The sequence below is a fragment of the Choristoneura fumiferana genome, chromosome 13 (assembly GCF_025370935.1).
Source record: "Choristoneura fumiferana chromosome 13, NRCan_CFum_1, whole genome shotgun sequence".
NCBI classification, from domain to species: domain Eukaryota; kingdom Metazoa; phylum Arthropoda; class Insecta; order Lepidoptera; family Tortricidae; genus Choristoneura; species Choristoneura fumiferana.
In genome coordinates, this window is record NC_133484.1 from 11498497 (window position 1) to 11522143 (window position 23647).

The 23647-nt window shown below is 36.3% G+C and overlaps 1 protein-coding gene across 1 annotated transcript in view; it reads left to right on the forward strand.

Annotated features, from left to right (window-relative positions):
* Nucleotides 1–19631: 19631 nt before the first annotated feature.
* The window catches only part of LOC141434065 (lachesin-like), a 77127-nt gene continuing 73111 nt past the window's right edge, over nucleotides 19632–23647 (forward strand). Inside the window, exon 1 of the mRNA XM_074096322.1 lies at nucleotides 19632–20068. Within this exon, the coding sequence (XP_073952423.1) occupies nucleotides 19981–20068 (88 nt within the window). The 5' untranslated portion in view covers nucleotides 19632–19980. The remainder of the gene's footprint in view (nucleotides 20069–23647) is intronic.

Consider the following 23647-nt stretch of genomic DNA (forward strand, 5'->3'; position numbering starts at 1 on the left):
TATATTAATAAAACTAGATCAATTTGGTAGAAGATACTCTTTGCCGTGGCAGAATATATTACATACCTATAGGTAAGTGAAGAAACGGTTAAGCCTTCCTTACAACCAGGGGCCTTATAGTCTAACACACTTAGAATCACAATCATTATCTCCACTTCTTTCTGTCACATGGCTTAAGACGAGGGTTGAAAGAGATCAGCGCGTTAGACAATAAGGCCGCAGGTCAATATTTTTGTGTTTAAATATCACGAAGGATGTTTTTATACAAGTTATTCGCTGTCTCAAATACCTACTCTAAAATTTCAACCAACTCTCGGATAATAGTATCAATAAACACCCACTGATTTTGCGCCTCGTTAAAATGAAGGCTCAATTAAATATCCAGTTTTCTCGTTAACGGTTATGGTTTACAGAACAGGTTCTGGTAATTTCGCTCTGGTAATTAATATCCATCTTGAAAACATTTGGAACTTTTACAAAGTGGATCGAATTACCTAGTCTTGCGGCCTTGCTTGTTAATTGGAACAAACAGCGAAATAAAGGAGAATTATTATTTACCGTTAAGCACCTGACGGATTCAAATTATATGGATTTGCCTATAAAGCTCCTTTGTCGCAACATCGAAAATGTTATCGAGTTTCGTATTTCAAGTTGATTGTTGTTCGACGTGAATGGTGTACTTGAAAGCAATTATCTTATTTCAACTACCCACTGGTGACACTTTGTTGGTGACTAAGGGTAGAGCTTAGAACACAGAATGTAGGTATCATTATTCAGATGGTTGTTGTTTTAAACTTAGTTTGCAGTTCACATCGAATCCAAAGTTTCCGTTAAGATTATTCATAACACACGGTACCGGCTGTACAATCCGCGTAACGAAGTGACCTGGAGTGCTCCGAGAGATCCCGTCAAGAGGCCATTAAGACGCCCTCCGCCGCGCCAATCTTCTTGAGCATCACATCTAACTCTTAGAACAGACGTTCAAATGGAACTAGGTACATCGAAAAAAAATTTACGATTTTTTTTAACGACTTTTGTTCAATAAATCGATACAAACCTACCTTTAGAAACTGTTTTTTTATTTATGCACTGTAAAGTGCACAGCGACAAATCACTGTTCACTGTTCCGTTTTATATCAATTTAACTTATTTATGTCCGATATCCGTTACTAAATAATCTGTCAGTTTGTGATTTATTTTATTCTGTTAGTTAATATTTTTACAAGCACGCATAAAATACACAAACAGTACAATACACGAGACAAGTTTGAAGATACAGGGAACAATAATAAAAATTAAAGTTTAAACAAAAAACTTTCTCGATAATGTTCAAGTTTCGCTACAAACGAAAGAGTTTTATTATCTAGCTCCAAAAACAAAATGATGACCGAAAAGATTTTACTTTCTCGGTCCCATTTTATTATTGAAGAAATATACGAAAACGAAGGGTCGGTACGTATTGTTATATAATCAAATTTGTTATTGGATTAAGTAGAGAATGTGCAGATGGCGCCCGGAGAGTAAGTAAAGAGCGAAGTGATAGGGTCTCGATATACGTGTTCCGGTTACTGACGATCACTTTCATATTTTTGATATTCAGATAGAGCAACCACTGGGAACAAAAACCCGAGTTAACGTCGCGATATTGAAAGCTTATGGATTTTCGATGTTGTCAGCTATAGTTGATATCCAAAGGCTGGCACGCAAGCCTCTGTTAGTCTTATAGTTTCTTAAGAAACAACAGTGGGTACGTGAAAAAGAAGAACTTCATTAAGCTGAGACTGATTGAAAAACGTAAATGTCAACTTGTCAAAAACGATAAAAACGAATGGCCGAAACTAAAGCGTTATATTGATTGTTATTAAAACACGTTCAAACAGTTCCCCTAAAATACAGCGACTATTAGAAAGCGGAAGCGAATGTATTCTTGGTAATAAAATAATAATGTTGGATTTATTTCATTTTGCACTACCACTACAATGCTGACACTAAAATCTATACATACCGCAGATATCACACATCTTTTCCTAATTAAATTCATCTAATTAAATTAGTGTGTTAATTAATGTAAATACTTTCTTCAAAGTTAAATTAAAACATCTTCACGCTGCACATAATTTCTGTAAACGTTAACAGATTCACTAACATATTCCAAACGCTGTTTGGTCCGCGGCCAATTTTAATTGAATGAAAAAATGATCGTCTATGCATTTTTTCGTTTTGGTTGATGGGCTAATGGAAATTGGCAGTGGTCTCTGCTGCCAGCCGTGCCAACTTTTGCGGAGCCAGCTATCGCTACGCGCCGCTTCGATGCTACGCGAGATATAACGCTACGATTGAATAATGGTCTCATGGCAATTGCCTTCCATTGCCCGATTTAATGGAATTGATTACTTTTTTAGCCTAAACGTTAATTGAAAAGGTGGGCTACGAAAAATATGAGGCCTGAGTACACGCCTGATTAGATTGTAATGCGTACATTTTTCTAATTACTTATATATGTGTGTGTATTTAAAGCCTTCATTATACAAAAACAAAACACATTTGACAAACCGTGAGATACATGTACAAGGACATTGTATGTACGAGTATGTGACAGCATTATTTAATTGGCAGTACATATTTTTGAGTCGTGCGATGCACCTTTTTCCACTTGACTATAAAATCATGGACGAAACCTTATAATATACAAGGTGTTAATTAAATAATTGAAAACCCCAGACACCCCGAATTTATTTTTTGTTTTAATGCCTTCATTATTTTAAAAGATATTCATGCGTTTTACTAAGTCAGTAATTCTACTTCATTTCTAACTCTACACTCATGTTTTGTATTTAATTTTGTCAGTTGCGCTTTGGTGTTATTACTCAGAGGAAGGTTTTGTGTTATTAGAAGAAAATCACGCAGGACAGCTAACCGGCCAGTATCAAACTATCGAAATCGTATGCAAACACAACCTAATTTAAAACATAGCATAATCGATTTTACTCTCGATTCTGAGCAAACTACTTTCTGGTTTTCAGTTATTTAACACCTTATTTATTATAACAACTTGTATAATTTAGTAAATAACTACATTAACTAGGTAATGAATATACGGAAATATAATTCAATACACAATTTGAATTATACAGCTCTAGGTAACTACATTTAATTTTATGCATGCGATAAGAAAATAAAAACCAAAATGAAAAACTAAATACTAAAATGAACTAATAAATGAATATAATTTAGTTTTAAAGACACACGTAGATCAGGTCGATTTAATTATGTAATCAATTTTGAATATCAAAGTTAAGCGAAGTATTTCTTGATTTCAAATATAGTATGCAATTTCTTGACTCGGATATTAAATTCCGTTCGTTCATTCAGGAACAAGCTTCGCTTCCATGTCTAAAAATAAAGAACTAAGAAGAAAAAACAACTCCATATTTTGCTAAATTCTGAAACTTGATTGTTTTGCTATTTGTAAAAATTACTATTTATAAACCTTATCCATCTCTACGTTAAAACTAACTGTTGCTCGCGGCTTCGCTCCCAGTTCAAGTTTTATTTTTTAAATTTTCTTTTACACAAACCCTGTCCTGAAAATACCGAACACAAAAAAAACCATTCGTGCTCACATTATAAAATGTATGTTCTTTTGAATTTCTTCTAGGGCGCCTTTATTTTGAACAAGCTGTAAGTTAGCTGTCACTTTCCAACTACTCACAACAAATAAATATAGTACTTATTAGGCATAGGTACAATACATAGATGAATAATTGTTGTTATTATTTACCGCACAGAATTTAGCAGAAACTTACTGCTTATGCTGCTTATGTCAGTCATCTGTTACTTGTTATTCTAGGAAATTATGCAAGTATACAGGATGGCTCATTTAGATCGGTCAGTATGGGAAAGACTGAAACTATAAGACATACGAAGATCTGTTCTTAGAAAACATGTCTTCGATTTTAGTAACAAGACAAACTGCATTCACACATTTAAAAAAAAACTTGTACTCAGTTCGGGAATTGAACCCGGTCGTTTTAAAAATTAAACATACATTATTAAAGAATATGAAATAAAATGCATTTTATTCTTTCTAGATATCGTGTTTCATAGTAGCAATTATTGATTATGATACTATTTATTGATTACTACACTACCGATATACAAATAGAAATAATGTTTTTCAAAACCCAGTTTTAACGCAGTTGAATGCAGCTTATCTTGTTTTTAAAATCGATGACGTGGTTCCTAAGAACAGATCTTCATACTTATGTCTTATAGTTTCAGACTTTCCCATACTGACCGATCTAAACGAACCACCCTGTATATATTTATATGACCTAGACATATGAGTGTGCTAAAATTGTTTTAATTGTTCAAACAATTACGTAAATGAGGGCTATCGTTTTTTGTCTTTCTAGATGGCACCACTGTTGCGTGAGGTTTTTAAGTGTGGCTTTCAAAGTCTGTTTACGAGCGTGAAAACAAAGTTTATATTAAAATCATATTTAATACACCTTAAAACCGTAACATAAAATATCGAGCAACCACAGTGTTGCGTAGTCCCCGTTTTGTTCGGAAAAAAGGGAGAACAAAGGTTTCCGAAAGGCAAAACTGTCTCAAAACACAGACATTCATTGCCCCGTAACGCATAATTGCCATAATTAATTTCAGGTAATGCAAAATATTCACAAAATTATTCTAATTATAAATAAACCCGCGTAACTCACCCAAAAACTATGAGATTTGACATTTCGGAGACCTCACGCTACACTAGCGCCTCTAGCGGCGAATTCATACGCGATAGCCCTGATTACGTCTCATCTACTCCCTTAAATCCAATCTCATGGATGTGTTTCATTGTATGCCCTCATATAAAAATATACGAAACAATGCCGACAATGCACTTTTAATGTGTTTGAATATATTATAGAGCTCTAAAGTGTTTTCATCCATCTTTAGACTGGAAACTCGATCGAATGTGCTCTAAATGGACGTATTGGCATGCAAAGCCTTGTGCAGTTTCTATTGAATTGTAAATTTGAGTCCTGAGACCGAGTACCGGTTCTAGCGGTTAAAACGTGGTAGTTAAGGAAAAATCACCGCCATTTTGGTTTTACTAGCTATTGCCCGCGGCTCCGCCCGCGTGGTATTCGGTTATCGCGCGCGGTTCCCTCGGGAACTGTGCATTTTCCCGAGATAAAAAGTAGCCTATGTCACTCTCGGGCCCATAAACTATCTCTATGCCAAAAATCACGTCGATCCGTCGCTCTGTTACGGCGTGAAAGACGGACAAACATACACACAAACACACATACTTTCGCATTTATAATATTAGTATGGATAAGTAGGATTAGTAGGATAGCCAGTTACTTACCTGCTTATAGATCTAGTGAATAATGATTTTTCATCGTATCAAGATACCTAAAGGTAAACCAAAAATATGACTATTGTCAAGAGGGCGCTATTTAGTTTTATTTATAATCGCAAATGAGATTCAGTTTATTAATAGTCGACTTGTCTACAACGTTTAGTTAGCTGTTTCTTTTTTTCTTTTACGACCTACAACACTCGATGCCAGTGAAAACGCTTCATATATCTGGTCATTCAAATTACAATCGCAAGTGTTCATTAAACACTGTATGCGTAATGGGCGTCTGTTCACGTCGCTACGTAATCTGCACGGCTACTACGAAACTCGAAGTTCGTATCGTACCGTCCCTCTCGCTCTCGTATTAAATAGTATAAGTGTTAGAGGGACCACACGACACGAACTTCGAGTTTCGAGTTTCGTAGTAGCCCTGCTGGCGCGCGGCTATGAATGGTGAGCTTTACAGACTGCAATGCAGGATAATGAATAGATTTCTTTTCCCTGAATGGCAACACTGGCATAGATAATAGATCGCTCGTTTTTTGTTCGAAATTCGAACTTGTGATTTTATTTTGCTTAATATACAAAATGTACACACCCAATATCATATTTTCTCAAGTTTTTCGCGATTCCCAAGGTCAAAGAATCGAATTGCTTTAAAATTCCAGAGAAATAATGCGTTGTTTGGGAGAAACGTGTCAAAATGGTGTTGTAGAGCGCCATCCTGCTCTGTCTAATTTTTTTGTCCCGTTCTGGCGGTTCACTTTTATATTATAGATGGTTGAAACCATAATTTCGAAGCTAATTTTCTTTAAAAAAAGGCCTAGCTGGAATAATTTTACATTTCTAGCTATTTTACAGCTCAAACAGACTCAAATTTAATTTATTCCTAAACAATCACAGCTGTATAGTAGTCGTAATATCCGCTCAAGACTTAATATTTGTATATTTACCGTGTAAAGTATGGAATCCTACACTGCTCGTAGTTTGGCCAGTTTTGCCAAACTTTTTTTTTGTTTGGCTTGGTCAGTTTTTGCATGTTCAAATCAAATTGAAAGTAAATTTACGATAGAGATCTTTATGTTGGGGAGCAGCTTTCCACAAGGTGGGAAGAAGAACAGTGAAATAACAACTTGTCTTATGAGAGTCTTTTAATGGAGATCCATACAAGAAGACGTTAATAAATTTTTTATATATCAAAATAGGCATAATACAACCTATTCCAATACGCCCCTTTAATATGCATATTCATATAAAATAAACAACCATGTATTAAACAAAAGAGCTTTCAAAGAAAGTATAACAAAGGAACAACAACTTTAGCAAAATAAACTATTAACAAGTAATGCCTAAACCAGACATGCACTTATAGTGCTTAACTCTAGGCAAAGCTTTCGTTAATATATCAGCGAGCATAGAATCTGTAGGTAAGTACGACAATACGTCTCATAATTATTTTGAGCAAGTTGCTCGATTTTGACGGTTGACATTTCAATATTCTATTTTCACAATAATCACAATATCCAGATTTTTTTTACTTCTTCACTCTGGGCCCATAACCATTGTTGGGGAGCAGCTTTCCACAACGTGGGAAGAAGAACAGTGAAATAACAACTTGTCTTATGAGAGTCTTTTAATGGAGATCCATACAAGAAGAAAAGCACGTATGTCAACAAAACGAATATAAACCAAATATGACATACGTTAATATTTTTTTTTTATTTATCAAAATAGGCATTTCCAATAGTTTAGTCACAGGTAAAATATTATATGTCACGGTGTCACGAGATACAGATATTTTTTCCCGGAAAATTGTTCAAGTCACGGAGGAATACCGATAAATTAATTCCTTTCACAGGGGGCAACATATAATTTCTCAATAATTGAAAGAAATAGGCAATTTGATTATTATGAAATATCAAATTGATTGGGTGCTCGCCATAACTTATAGGTAGGTGTATCGCGGGTCGTGATTGGCGCAGACTCGCGAGCACTCCACTTCTGCGGCTCGTGATTTAATGAGTGCGAAAATTTCATGTATCGTTACGGCTAGCACCGAAATCAATCACGATATTAACGACATGTAAAATAAATTGAACGAGTGGGTCGACTCGCTTCGAATATGAATGGTTTTAATTTTACGTACATGTTTTGCTGCGTAATTTATCAAGATCTACCTATAAAGTTCGCATTTTGTTAAAATAATTTTGACAAGCCTATTAGCTTTAGATATATACAGTATTATAATGTTAACGATTTAACATTCTTCTACTTATGCCATACGATTAAATAAACAAGCCTATTAGATATGGCTGCGTCCCGCGAGTACTTTTTATTTCGCGGTAAAAAGTGGCCTATATTAATTTAATCAGGAACCTTTCATTCAGTGAAAGAATTTTTACAATTATTTCGATAGTTTCAGAGCATAAACACATAAACCAACAAGTTTACCCCATTTTGGTAATGGTACTTAGGTAGGAACTTTTTTAAGAATAAAAGACGATTGTAGGTAGGTACTGGTTTCGGCTACTCACATCATGTAAAAAATTCTGCTCGAAAATACAAACTGAGACATGGATGCACAGAAAAACCAGAAAAAGAGACCAGCGCTGGGAATCGAACCCAGGTCCTCAGCAATCCGTGCTGCGTGCTATAACCCCTACACCACCGCTGGACAGGAATCTAGACACGAATTTTTCCTATGCATACATATCTCAGGTTGCTTATTTCTACTACGCTACTTATGCAGCAGCACTAGCGACATCTATGTTCCGCTCTCATCGAGAGACGTCACACTCTTTCGGAATTCTTTTGGGTTCGATTCCCAGCGCTGTTCTCTTTTTCTGGTTTTTCTGTGCATCCATGTCTCAGTTTGTATTTTCGATATGGTTTCACGGGATACCCGTAAAAGAAACAAATTTGGAGTTGAAATAAAAAAATACAAAAAGACTCCAAAAAACCAATCATAAAAATTCTGCTGTTTATTTATTACCATTCTTGAGATACAGCCGACAGTCAGATAGACAGCGTAACGAGAGTAATAGGATTCAGTTGTCACTCTTCGGGTATGGAACCCTTAAAATTATGACGCAATGTTTGAATGTTTTACCAATAAGGATAGTACGACATAGATAAGTGTAGGCAGGCGACGAATCTGAATCACGCACCAGGGTAGAACCTTTTAATAATCAATTTCGCTATTACTTTGGCAGGAATATGGAATGTCAACTTGAAATTAGTAGCGCAAAGCTTCCACCCTGGTACGTGATTCAGCCTCCTCGACTGAACTCAACAGTTCGGTACCTGGGAGACCGAGCTGCGCTCGGGCTTAAACTCAAAATCACGTGTTTTCCCAGAGATAATACCGATCTAGTATCTAATCTAATACATTGAAATATAAGTAGCTGTAACACAAAACCATATATCATACTATTATACTATAGTAGCCGTTACCCGCGACTCCGCGCGTCCGCGTAGAATTCGTTCATCACTATTCCGCGGAAACTATGCAATTTTCCGGGATAAAAACTATCCTATAAACCCTAGGGCCGTGGGGGCCAGGCGCACGTGATATCGCGAAAGAGATATCCGCGCGCCTCATTGCTGTTTCAGGTGACCAGAGGGCTGGCAGCTATTTTGGGCAAAGGATTAGCCTTGCGATACAACGCGGGAATGCTGCCAGCCTTCTGGGCACAATGAACAGCGACGGTGACCTAGGAGGGATTTTTTTGTTAATAGTTTAGGCTAGCTTATATACTTTTTGTACATAGTCATATTTTTAAATGTTTAATGTATTGTGTTTTATTGCTTATTGTTATAAATAAAGATTTACAATGTTTATTTCAAAACTATACTATGTCCTCCCCCGGAACTCAAACTATATGTATATCGGATTTCATCTAAATTGTTTCAATTATTTAGACGTGATAAAGTAATAGACGAACAAACAAACAGAGTTACAAACTTTCGCTTTGATAACAATAGTGGGACTAAAAAGTATTATTTTTTACATCAATAAAACCGGTCCACGTGTATACTTACATAAAATTTAGGATTGTTTTCCTTTTCATTCACGTCTGAAAACTTGCAAGAGTCATCTGACCTTCATTCAATTTGTAAGGAAAACGTGAAACCCTAACTTTTCCACTCGTTTTAAGTAACGTGATTTTTGAACTTTTGTGTGTGTATACTTGTATCGTATTCTAATGAACACGCACACAAAGAACATACCATAATAATGGTTCTAAAGAACATCATCATCAGCAGTAATTGAACCAGCCACGAACATCAGAACAGCCAAAATCTCAAGCCTAACTAGACAAGTCGATCAGTCAAACAAATTTTGCCGTTACAAAAAAATATCCCTTTTTCACGACAGTGTTGGAAAGGAATAGAAAAGCACGGGTAGTCATGTCTCGTCCATTCATTTCCAAAACAACTGCCAGTTGTCAAACGCATTCGCAGGCCCTATTTCAAAAGGCGTGCTCCTGATACCTATTATTTTATCACGTACCAACTCATTCTGTTTTTTGTCGCCACGTTTTTTTCAATATGATTTTTATGGTTCTATGTTTCTGTGCCAAAAGGAATGGTAAATAAAAAATGTGTACACACATAAACTAATGCTTTTTTTAATTAAATGTCTCCCCAGAGGTGGCTTCGCCGCTAATGCAAAGAGAAAACCGCTATGGTATGAGACGCCTTAAGCACCTAGCTACCAGGAAACATTGCAGGAGTTTGCAGTATAAAATGACAAGTAAAAATGGGCATAGCTGTATTTTAAATAGCAATATCAATCAATCAATCATTTATTTGATAAAAGCAGGTAGGTATTAAACAGGTGACAAAAAATATTCATGTTCTCCACTTTTTGCCGTATATGGCGTACAAATATTATAGAAATGCATCATCAGTATCACCTAAAATTTGTTTAAAGAATTGAGTGGTTTATTAATTTCTCAGAAATTGGTTGTCTGGAAGAGATCGCTTTTTAGCGATAAGACCGCCTATTGTGTACCTGAATTTTTCTTTTTTGTAATGTCTCTGTACTGCTTTTGGTGATCAATAAAGAATATTTGTATTGTATTGTATTGAGTATGGCATCGTCCTAATATAACGCGAATGCGGACTTCTATTAGGACGATGCCTTTGGTTCATAATATGTGTAACACCGATAATTATGATACTTGTTTACAACTCTACATTATCTTCTAAGCTTTGACTTACATGCACAACCATAAAAAAAGAATAGTGCAGGAAAAGTGTATCGTGTATTTCTCGTTAAGGGATTCATGGGGCTGTCAGGCGCGCGTTACCGCAGACTGCAACGGATTGGATGACTAGCGAGCGATACCTTCTTCCCACTATGAACGCCGCATCACTATTTCAATCAATATTTTGTTTTTTTTTATTCTCGAAAACATTGATTTCCTTTGCAGATAGCAATTTAGTCGCAGTTGACGATTACACGAGGGTTTGAACTTCGCAATTCTGTACCTAAGATTCAAAGCAATTATTTTAAAAAAAATGTTTAATCGATAAGATATTTTTATAACAATTAAGCAAATTAAATAAATTTGGAATTGTATCAAATTTCTTTTTAGTATTAGTCAAAGTTATTATTAAATCAAATTATTTAGAAATAAAATAAAGAGTTGATTGTTATTGTCAAAGAAATTGTTAGAACAAGAATTTATTTTAAGGGTATATTTAAATAATTTAAATAAATAAAACGAATTGTGTTATAATTTGTCCTAACGGCACCCGTGCCTTGCCTCCGCCCGTCCCGCGCGTGCATATGTGTGAAAACTTTTTAGGAGACCATAAAGAAAATTCTTTCTCTTGAATTTACGATTTCCCTATCGCGCTTAAGCGGCAAATCATGGCGCAGGATGGAATATATTGTTCTTAGAATTCATGTACGTGTACTAAGTTATGTCGACTGATGCGCGCCAGGATTTTGCATGCATTTTCAGTCGTGTTCAGAAGTATATTACGTCAGATTCTTAATGATAAAAAAGAGCAGATTTTTGCTTTCTATTTTAAATCTTTATTCAGTGCTGTAGGTAGTTACATTTTCAGTGTAAGCACGCTTAGTAATTTTTCCTTGAAAAATGAAAAATATAGATATAGACTTTATTGTATAGCTTTGTAATTATGTGGCGTTCAAATTCATTTTCATCATACTTGCTCGTAAACAGTAAACAGATCAACAGTGGATAACTCAAAATACAATTTAAAAATAAATCTTTGTTGTATTTTGTAATTTGCGTCGTTAAATTGTTTACCATTAACACTAGTTTTAAGGTTGCGCACCATACTAACAACATGGATCAAATAAAATAATTATTATTTTAATTTAGACCTAATTTAATTTCCAGAACGTCTAAATTATAATGGTGCATTATTTCTAGTTGAACCACTGTTGATCTAGCTGGGAGTGCGTAGTGTCGTAACATGCAGGCTACCTTGTTTGCAACCCCCAAATAAAACCCTCGACCTTAAGGCGGCGGGGAGCTGGCGCTGCCAAGAGCGCAGTCAGCGGTATCGGCAATTTAGGAAAAAATATTAGTTTTTCTTTTACAAATATACAATTTTACTCGCAAATGTGATGAAAAACATTGTATGTCGCGCGGGTGGTACTAGAATTACGAACATCGACTCATTAAAGCTCTCAGTGTTTGATTTCGGGCTTCTATTAGACTCTCGTTCGTAATTGTTTATTTACCGCCCTTAAGACACAATGTACCATTGGCATTCAATTGAAACTAAGATTAACAAAAAATGTAATTCAATATCAGACTTTTGAATAATTGCCGCTACGTTGCTTAGCCGTCAAATTTATTCATCAATATCCAACGCCATTCCCGACGCCTCAATTTCAACAAAAGCTTCCGAAGAACATGAAAATTCATCAAAACTTTATTGAAGCTGAAACAATACATCAAGGCGCTAAAACATCTTAATAGCCCAAAGATTGATCGTTTGGAACCGGGGCTGCAAGCATTATCTTCGGACGGAGGCATTGTGTGCGTTTTCCGTAGCGCGCTGGTTCAATCGGCCGGCGCGGAAACAATGAGTTAGACGGCGATAAAAACACTAACCTAGTCATCGGCGGTAACAAGACATGTCTGCAGCACCTCCCGTGATTCACTTGTCCCACCCATGCCACTAAACAGCAATTTATCGCTCACCAAGCGACAAGCGTAGAGCGATGGCACTTAGTAAGAAGCGCTACCTCTTCGTAACATGAAGTTACCGTTTTATCGCATGCAACACAAGCTTCTACGGTAAATGACTGTAGAAATAATTCAAACTGCTTCTGGAGCGCACTATCACAGTAAATGCGAATACTCGAGTGTCAATGTTATTATTTTAAAAATTATAACAGGAGTTCTGAGGTACTTAACATTTTTTTTAAATCAACTTAATTAGTCATCATCATCCCAGCCTATATACGTTCCACTGCTGGGCACAGGCCTCCTCTCAGAACAAGAGGGCTTAGGCCATAGTTCCCACGCGGGCCCAGTGCGGATTGAGAACTTCGCACGCACCATTGAATCGTTTCGCAGGCTTGTCCAGGTTTCCTCACGATGTTTTCCTTCACCGCAAAGCTCGTGATAAATTTCAAATGTAATTCCGCACATGAATTTCGAAAAACTCAGAGGTGCGTGCCGGGGTTTGAACCCACGACTCTCTGCTTGAGAGGCGATAGGTAAAACCACTAGGCCATGAAATCAAATCAATTGATGGACTCCTCCTTTTATTGAAGTCAGCTAAAAAATTCATTATTTTGTATATAATTTCACGTGGCACTATCATATACCAAATAAGATGCAATATCGAGTGTTTTGGGCCCAAGCCCTCTTGTTCTGAGAGGAGGCCTCTGCCCTGCAGTGGAACGTATATAGCCTGGAATGATGATGATGATGATGATCGAGTGTTTTTCATTAAGCAACCTCTAAACTATCACAATTTCCTACATCAAAAAATGCCTGCAACTTGTCAACTTCAAAAATAATCTAAAATTGTCGGATAAAAATGCGTAAAAGCTAACTTACGAGTATTTAATACCGTGTTTATATATGTACTCTGTGACCGTGTCATACACACACCCGTGCCAACAGACTACTACGCAGCCGCTAATGTGATTAGAAGGCCACTTAACATTACAGAGCACTGCTCCGCTTGGCACACATTCACGGAGCTAAGTTTCTCCGTTAGTTCCCAAATATGCAAGCATGTGAAAAGTCCTAAGTTTAAGTCTATTACCCTATAGTTGTTACGCATACTTACGTAGGTGTTCGTACAAACTTAGCATTCTGAATTCATTACTAAAGTGCCACGTTAATTTTGTTTAAACATCAATAATCTTTTAAGTTCCTTCCTATCTTTATCACTAAATAGTAACAAAATTGCGAAAATAAACCGCTGAACTGATTTTAATGAAATTTGGTACAGTGATAGCGATAAACAGATCCTAAGCAGACGAAGTCAAGGACAATAGCTAGCAGTAAATACCTAACCAACTTTGGGCGTTTAATACAAGTTAACATAATCCCAATGTAAACAACAAAATCAGAAAAAATAAATATGTACGATCACTCTGCCATGTTCGTAATGAAGAGGAAACTAACTGAATGTACACTATAACCAGACTCCTAAAACACTACCTATCACATCTAAAGTAAATATAATCATACTCTACCTTCACAAGCCCGCGGAGCTGTCACACCGATCAAAAATAGTACTGCTCAAATAAGACCGCAGATTTACAAATTACCGCGACAATGAACTGAGCGAGCGAAGACCCAGAGTGTATTCAGAAAGAGATTGGCATCATGTTGGCGCGGCGTCAGTAGGCCGGGCACGTCCCGCGACCCTATCGTGGGCTTCATACACTGCCCGGCGACATCTGCACATTCCCGGCGTTATCGACTGAAGGACACATTTTTATAGGAACAAATTTAATCTAAGCAGAAGTAGGGATCAGTCTCGGGAGTGCCCTGCTCGCACGTGTCTACACGACGTGAGCACGGGCTAACGATTTTTCACAGAACGTTATTATATGTGTCCGATAAAGGACTTTATCTTGAAATTGCGCTATGGGCCTCAGGTTTGGGCCCTTTTGTTTAAAGCTTGGTTAGATCGAAGTCTGTGGCTTGGATAGTACAGACATAACTATACACTACCAAGTATAACTGAAGTATCAATTATATTTTTCCTATGTTTTAAAATATGTGGAAAACTAGTAATTTTCTTTTGAAGTCATCTCGATCGAATAATTAGGTAGATAATATTGACATTAATGATAGCAAACAAAAGTTTTTAAGAGAAAAAAAAGTAAGGATCATAAAACTTTTGCGACACACTTAATTGATATCTACGCATGACCCCGATTATCGTAATTTATATAGTAATTGCGTGATTTTAAATCCCGGGAGTGGTAGTGTTATGAGTGATCATGATGTAGTTACATTGTTTGTTTAATTTTAGGTTCGAGTAATATGTCCAAACCAATGACTAAAATAGATTATGGCATAAACATACTAGTTCTGCAAATGAATTTGACAAAACTTATGATTTAATAGGGCTCCGTTTTGATCCTTCGTGGACGGAACCGTAACAAGGCTCACAACATGAGTTTATTCCTTAATTATTTCTACTATTTAGGTACATAAATAGACATTTGTTTTTTCAGATTCAGACCTGATGAGATGATGTGGTCTGAAATGCAGCACAATTGTCTAGTAATTAATTATACAAAAAGCCTGTTTTTAATAAACCGTGACTTTTTACCCGACTGGACGGTACATTGCCGTGTTTTTGTGGTGTACCTTTTCAGCGGCTAGAGTAAGTTATTAAGCCATATAAATTATTATCTAAACAGCGTGACCTTTAAACATGTTTAGCAAGGGGACCTAAAGTAAATATGTCGTAATTTAGCATAACATTTCACACGATTCGGTAAACATTCGTTTAACGTTACGTACCCATAACAATCTCTGAAGGCTTTCCACTACGATTAAGTTCTCTCGTGAATATTTCAGTAGACGTCACGACGTATGCAACATTATTTAAGCAAACAGAGAAGACTTTACCAGCATTGTTAAGTGTACATAATGACACTGCAGCACACGTATTAAAAATAACTTAGTTTGCATAAATGAGAATTCCCAGCATGCTGTATTGTCTCTCATCACAAGTTTTCGTAGCTCTTGATTTTAGATTGTTACTGAGACTGCCCTTGATGTTCTAGATATGATGTGACCAGTCTAACGTGTTGTTTCCCTAGGGATCCCAAACAGCGTATTGGTGCGTCGTACGTTCAAAATTTCCTTAGAAAAACAATAAATTTCCTGTGAGCCACGCTCGAGTGAGTTTCGGTGTCGCCCGAGTGAGAGCACGCTCGCCATAATATATTGAATTTGAAACGAACAAAGTTTTACGTTCTCCTTGCCGCATGTAAAAAGATTTCCTCCAAATGTTTGCAATACAATAACTTATTTTCGGCCTCAAAAACAACGTTATTAAAATTTGCTTTAGCCAGTCTAATATTACTAAAGCCACACCTTACTTACCTGCGTCATTATTAGGCGAGTAAATAGGTTTATGTATGTGAGGCAAACCATATAAGTCGTTCCTTACAATTTTGAACGAAACGTACGTCTTTTAACATTATATCCAACGAGTATATTAATAATATGATGTTGCTCATAGCGCCAGGTCTTTATTCTGTTAACGTATTATCCACTTCGTAAGTAGGTACGTTTTAACCACCCATCCAAAATGAGGGATGTTTTAAATTTTAAGTGTGTGTCTGTCTGTGGCGTTATAACTCTGAAACAGATTTTAAGTGCAAGTTTTTATCAAAGTTTATGTATCACCACGCTTTAATCCGAGACCATGGGAAATCAAGTGATTCAAAATGTAAAAAATTGACGTTACGTTTCTAGTTTAATTGCCTAAGAAAGGTCCCTTTTGCGTTAGTAACGTGTCCGTAATAGACAAATTGAAGTTCATAATTAGAAACCATGCCAATCCATCAAATTAAATCACTCGTTTGAGCTAGTTAGATATTGGCCTTCGGTACATTTTGAATTAGCTTCAGCCGCACAGTTCCACGCGCCGATTGGCAGATGTTTCAACACTGCGGGGTTAATGGTTTTATCTGGTCGCTACTTAAAAAACTGTTGTGTTAAAAAAATTCACACGGTAGAAAAACAAGAAGGAGGGAGAGAGAGAGTGAGAAAATTTGTCGATACCTACTAATTTAAATATAAATGTTTTATCTATTTCAAATATAAAATGACTTCTTTTATAAACTTTATGGCGCGAGATTCCAAGACACCTACAAAATATTTATTGAACTTTCACCGAATAAGATAACCGATTACGTACACAATGTGTTTTGATGATCAGCTGACCCGTCCGTCCTCATCGCTCATCGATCCACGCCAATATAAATTTGTCCAAGAAGTTTGATCAGAATGTTATAACTTCGCGGATGTCTATTGATCGGCGTTGAATCACTTTGTATCATAGCGGTTTACCTTCAGTTAATCCGCAAAAAATATTGATGAAAAGGTGCGAGCTCTCCAGCCTTAATCCTTGACGATTTGCGAAGACGGAAAAGGGCGTGCGAGCTCCGGAGGATCCCTCGCCTTATAACCGACCTGTCTTCTGCCCTCGCTTGTCATTCCCACTGCCGTTCATTCTGCAACACAAATATTAGAAGGAAAAAGCAACTAGATTAATGATTATCATTGATATTTACGCAAACTCTTGTAGAGTTGCTATATTACTGAACTTGAAATTAATTAATTTACCTATTCTTGACTCACCATACCTACTTTTCAATTTGATCTTTCGTTTAAGAATAGTGAAAAAAATTATATTTTTCTCAAAAATGGCAAATACTTCGGTTCATCTACTAAATAGATTACTGTTGCATTATACTTTCTACTGAAAACAAACGTTTTTTTTTTTAATTTTATTTGAACATAGTCACAATCACGATCAACGGTTGTTTATTACGGACGGATTGTTTAAGCCTAACTGCAAACAATACTCGTAATTTATGCAATAGACTTCCATTTTAATGTATGATAAAACTATATGTCAATAAGTAAAACCTTGAAATAAAAACGAAAAATTAACATCAATTTTTTTTTATTCAACTGAATGGCAAACGAGCAAGTGGGTCTCCTGATGATAAGAGGTCACCACCGCCCATAGACACCTGCAACACCAGGGGGATTGCAGATGCGTTGCCAACCTAGAGGCCTAAGATGGGATACCTCAAGTGCCAGTAATTTCACCGGCTGTCTTACTCTCCACGCCGAAACACAGTGCAAGTTCTTTAGTTATTGTGAACCCTTGTTTAATTTCAATTTTACTCAAGCAATAAAAAATATTTGAACCCAAGAATGATACCTCGAGCAATTTGTAATCACATTGTGCTCAATTTCGTACGCAAACCGCCCCGAAGATAATTAATTACAGCGTAATTTATCAGCAATCTCGTTAGCAAAAGTATCTGTTGATTGGGTGTGTATCGCGTTTGTCTACATTTCAGAGGTATCTATTAATTATTAAGTTAATGGTAAGGCATCTTCGCCCACGTAGGAAACCTTTCAGCTAGACATTTGTGTAATCTATCTCGCGGGCTAGGCCGATCGGCGATCTTACTCATTAATTATTATTTCACACCTGCATTATTAATGGAGCCCGAACAATTCCTGAGAAAGGATCATTAAGGTCACATTCAGCGGCTACGAACAAATAATACCGGTATCTGATTGATTGTGAAAGTAACATCTGACAAAAAAGAGGTTTTATCTCAAGTGGAAATGGCACTGTTAAATATTTTATTTATATTACTCAGGGTGGTATAACGATTTCTTAAAATAATACAAAACTTTCATCGTCCACATACCTAAATTGACGAATAGTAATTGCATCCTTTTGTGGACTGTTCTTGGCAGTTTTGTGTAATTTGATTCCAGATTTTTTTTGACGTACCTAGTATTTTTACCATCTTTTAAACCGACACTTGCAAGGAATATCATTGTAACTCATTTTCACTAACTTTACAGGGCGGCACATCAAAGATTTATATTTTTTTATAAAAAAAATGTTAAGTCTTGGTAAAAAACGACTGTGTACATTATAATAAACAAAGCTAAAACTAAATACCTAACTTTATGATTGTTTTGTCACAAATACATTTATTTTACCCTTTTTAGTGACTTACGATGATATTCTACAACATTAGAACATTACATTTGGAAAATTGTGTTGTAACTCAGACATGCAATTCTCTTTGTAAGTATTCAATATTAGTGTATTAAGAAGTGAGGGATAATAAACTAATGTAAATAGTAATTTTCTTTTTTCATTCCATTGCGGCAAAAGTAGTTTGAAAGGACTATGGCGTAAGTTGCTATGTTATTCACCCCAGTTACAATGTTTTTCCATGCTCTAACTTTTAAACACAAAGGAGTTGAGATACAAGAATAAGAGCTAAAAAAAGATAATTTTATTTCTTGCTAAATCATGATTGTAACTCAAAATTGACAAAAAGTGAGTTACGATGATATTCCTTGCAGGTGTCGAAACATTTACTAACTTAATTAAAGAATATACAATAACTATACAAAAATAAGTTCAATGAACTTTTACTTTTCACCTTTAATAATTGTACATTAAAATGTAATTATGTGCTTCCGCGTCTTTAAACAGATTACTTATTTGATCAAAAGATAAAACGACGAATTATTCCTTTTAAGTATTTGTTAGCAGAATTATTTGAGAGATCATTAAATTATTGCGGTGTGTTCAGTGTTCGTGGATTTAGAGAACATCTTACGTACGAGTATGTTGTTAAATAACTTTATAGATAAACGCTAACGACAAAGCTGGCGAAATTATTTGTTTTCCGTTTTATTCACGGCTCTTTAATTTTTGGAGATAACCAACATAAAAAAGGAAATGTTTTGCCTTGGTTTCGTTTCGGCTTTTAAAACTCATGGTAATTAACTTTCATTTAAATTAGAGCTTATTCTATGGAGGAAAGGAAGTTTCTCCGCGCTGGTATTTAACGTCGCACCTGCCCAAGGCGTCTTAGCTTGGTCTAAATTAATGCGACGCGAACTCAGCAAAAGTCAATTACACTTTATTAAAACCGTCTCCATTTATATCAATTTGACGCAAACTGTTACAAATACTGGTAATGTTCCGTCATTTCATCCGAGAGTGAGGCGGGGCTACGCGTGCGCCCGGCGGGCGTTCGGCGTTCGGCGCGAGCTCGGCATTCGGCGCTCGGCGTTCGGCGCTCGGCAGGAGACAAAGCGGCAAGGCAGCCGCTTCGCGGTCAGTACCTAGGCAGCCGGCGACTCCGCAGCCTGATGCGCCGCGTCCCGTAATCGCGACCGCGATCTCACTTCTCGATCTCCACGCTGCAACCCAATTTGATTTCCAATCACCCGATGAATATTTAACTACTCCGCCGATGCCCGAGCTATATTATCCCGGCCATGACACCACTGTTATTGACGTACTTGTTACCATAAAAGTTTATTAGACTGCGATGTCGATGGGTTAAAGTACGCAAGATGAACGACCTAAGTTCAGATTCGTGTTCGATGGCGGCGCCTGTTTTATTACTGCTCTTAATTGCCGGCTCCGCGACATCATCCGACGGTAAGTTATTAACATAAATTTATACACCTTGTTATAAATCTGACAGAGTGCTGGTACATAATATATTTTATGAGGGTTAAACAACAGCTGTTTGTTTTAAAATATCATTGTTTGGATTGCTTCGTAGTTTTTGTGTTGCTTGCAAGTTTTGTCTATATTTTATTTAACGTTTTGTTAGTTGCTTCTTTGTTTGTAAAACCTCTAACAAATTTCATTGTTTATTTCTTTAGGACAATTACTTATTTATACATAGATAGTCTAGTTAGTAGATGTGTATACAAACAATTTTCGTTTGCTTAATACTGACGTCACTGCGACTGCGGTAGTATTATCCAAAGTTAGCCACTATAAATGTCAACAACGCTTTGTGAACAAAATAATTTGTTTTCAACAATAACATAGAGGTTACAAATTTTCACATGTTTCATATACAGTGTAAAATAAGCTTTGTAGTATTCAAATTGTTTAATCTCAATATTTTAAAACCAGGTTTTCCCGAGAACGGAGCAGTGGAATGTATTCCGTTTTTTAACTTGCGGTTACAAATGGTAAACAAATATAACTGTATGAAATTATCTACACAATGCAATATGAATGTACATTTTTGTGCCCACGCGTAAATGTTCCCATTATCGTAATCTGCCTTTCAATACACAACACTATTGAAAAAAAAAACGACGGACGGTTTGAAAAATATGTTAACCACTAGCTGTTGCCTGCGACTTCATCCGCGTAGAAATCGTTTATCGCTATCCCGTGGGAATTAAGCAATTATCCGGGATGAAAATGAAAAACTATCCTATGTATTTTTCCGGGACTCAAACAATGTGTGTACCGAATCTAATTCAAATCGGTTCAGCAGTTTAGACGTGATAAGTTAACAAACAAACAGACAGATTTACAAACCTTCGCCTTTTCAATATTAGTGCGATGACTTTACCGACTTGTAGGTTACCGAAAGCTCAGGTTTTCTTTCAATATTGAACTATCTCCTTTGAACGCACATCTCAAAAATCTAAGGGAATTCAAAGACATATATCTGCTAACAATTTGAATAAGGCGTAAAGTAATGTTGCACATTTACACGGCAATGGGATAGAAACAGTCAGATGGGGACACGCTGGTAGTTCTAGCGGTTTCGTTTCTTCTCTTAACATATCGCTTGCTTATCTATAATTGCCATAAAGTGTATTTTCTTTTGGAACATTAATAATGTCTGGGGTCCATATCGGCTAGCATACTTGTTGAAAGTCCAACCAAATGTAATGTTTGTCAGAACGATCGTTTGTCATAACTCTTTTTTCTCTGAATCCAATAATTGTTCAGAATTATTATAAAACAAACCTTACCTAACCTACAATTTTCTATAGGATGACCATTCAAAAATTTCAGAAAAATGTAAGGCTTCAGTGGGAAGTATGCGAACTTTGGCGCTCTCATAGCAGGAATAACGAACGAAATTGCCTGTGTCAAACATTTACGCAGTATAATAGGTAGGTGGGCCAATCAACTATTTTACCGACACTTTGGGCGTCTCCTGCGTTACCAAAATTGTCTCTGGCGTTACCAAAAAATCGTACTTCCAACAAGATATTACACGGTTTAATAGGTTGAACTTACGCAGGATGGCATATGTATTCATGTACACCATCTATTCAATTACAGAAAAAACATGTTTGCTTACAAAAATCTGCAATTTTTTGAAAAATGTCGCGGACAGATTAGTGTCGGTAAAAAAGTTGATTGACCCAGGTACGTAATTTCACTTTCTTTTTCCTCAATTTTAACGAAAACATTTGCAAATATTACAAGATGTTGTGTTAATAAATTAACGAATGACGGTTTTTTTATTTACTAACATACAAAAACTATATAATATTTGCCGTGATATTTGCAGAAAAAAGACCCCGCTACATTGCAGTCATGTGGCTACCGCAGAACATAATTTTAATCTGTCTGTAATTTACCGACAAACTTTACATCGAATATCATTTCAGTGAAAACGTTTCTTGGAACATTTAGTTGTAGTATTATCGTTTGGTGTGACTTTGTTTCGTGACCAGTTCATTCCAATTTTCATTATTTCACAGAAAAACTGAGAAAAGATGTTTATTTCTCCGAAGTTTTATTACAAAACATTGTAAAATAATCGAAAATACGTACAGTCGAAAAAACTGTACCGTGTACTAGGCTGGAACCTTTTCAAATCAATTTTATATATATTATTAGAAAATTGATGATAGGTATAACTCTTACCAGAAAAGTAGGTTAGGTTAGGATAGAACTGTGACCTTTGCAAAATTGACTGACTGGATGGCAAACGAGCAAGTGACTCTCCTGATGGTAAGTAATCACCATCGCCCATAAACATCTGCAACACCAGGGGTATTGCGTTGCCAACCTAGAGGCCTAAGATGGGATACCTCAAGTGCCAGTAATTTCACCGGCTGTCTTACTCTCCACGCCGAAACACAACAGTGCAAGCACTGCTGCTTCACGGCAGGATTAGCGAGCAAGATGGTGGCCTTGCACAAGGTCTTACCACCTGCAAAAAAAACCTATATGTAAGTTTGGTTAAAACTGTGACCCTTGCACAATCGAAATGAGACCAGAAAAGTGGGTAAGGTTAGGTTAGAACTGCGACCCTTGCAGAATCGACCTGCTACCAGAAAAGTAGGTTAGGTTAGAACTGTGACCCTGGCACAATCAAACTGATACCAGAAAAGTAGGTTAAGTTTGAACTGCGACCCTCGCACAATCGAACTAATACCGGAAAAATAGGTTAGATTAAAACTGTGACCCTTGAAGAATAAACTATCACCGGAAAAGTAGGTTATGTTAGAACTGCGACCCTTGCAGAATCAAACTGTTACCAGAAAAGTAGGTTAGGTTAGAACTGTGATCCTTGCTTGTGCGATTGTTGATTGTTCAAACTGATACCAGAAAAGTAGGTTAGGTTAGAACTGCGACCCTCGCACAATCGAACTAATACCAGAAAAATAGGTTAGATTAGAATTGGGACCCTTGCAGAATAAAACTGTTACCGGAAAAGTAGGCTAGGTTAGAACTGCAACCCTTGCAGAATCGAGCTATTACCAGAAAAGTAGGTTAGGTTAGAACTGCGACCCTTGCAAAATCAAACTGTTACCAGAAAAGTACCTAGGTTAGGTTAATTTTTACCTCTCCGTCAAAAAAGAAAAATGTTCAAAACTATGAGAGCATACAAAAACAGCTATGAACAGTTTTGTGTCGAGATAAACAGCTTAAAATCTCAAGTAAATACATCCACATAAGCGTGTTGCGTTCCTTTTTCAGCATTACTTGGCACATCTGTATATGCAAAATAACTGATATTCAAGTGATTTTACGTGAAACAAGTTTTATGTTACTTGGAAAAAAAAACGAAAAAAAACGACGAAATGTTTTTTGTGAAATAATACAACTGTACCTACATTGAATCATCGGACAATTAAAAATATATGAATTGAAATTACTTGTAATAACAACTCCACGAACTTAAATGTCGATGAAATGAAAATACTCGAAACGTTGACTTTGAAATAAAATTCGATTATTTAG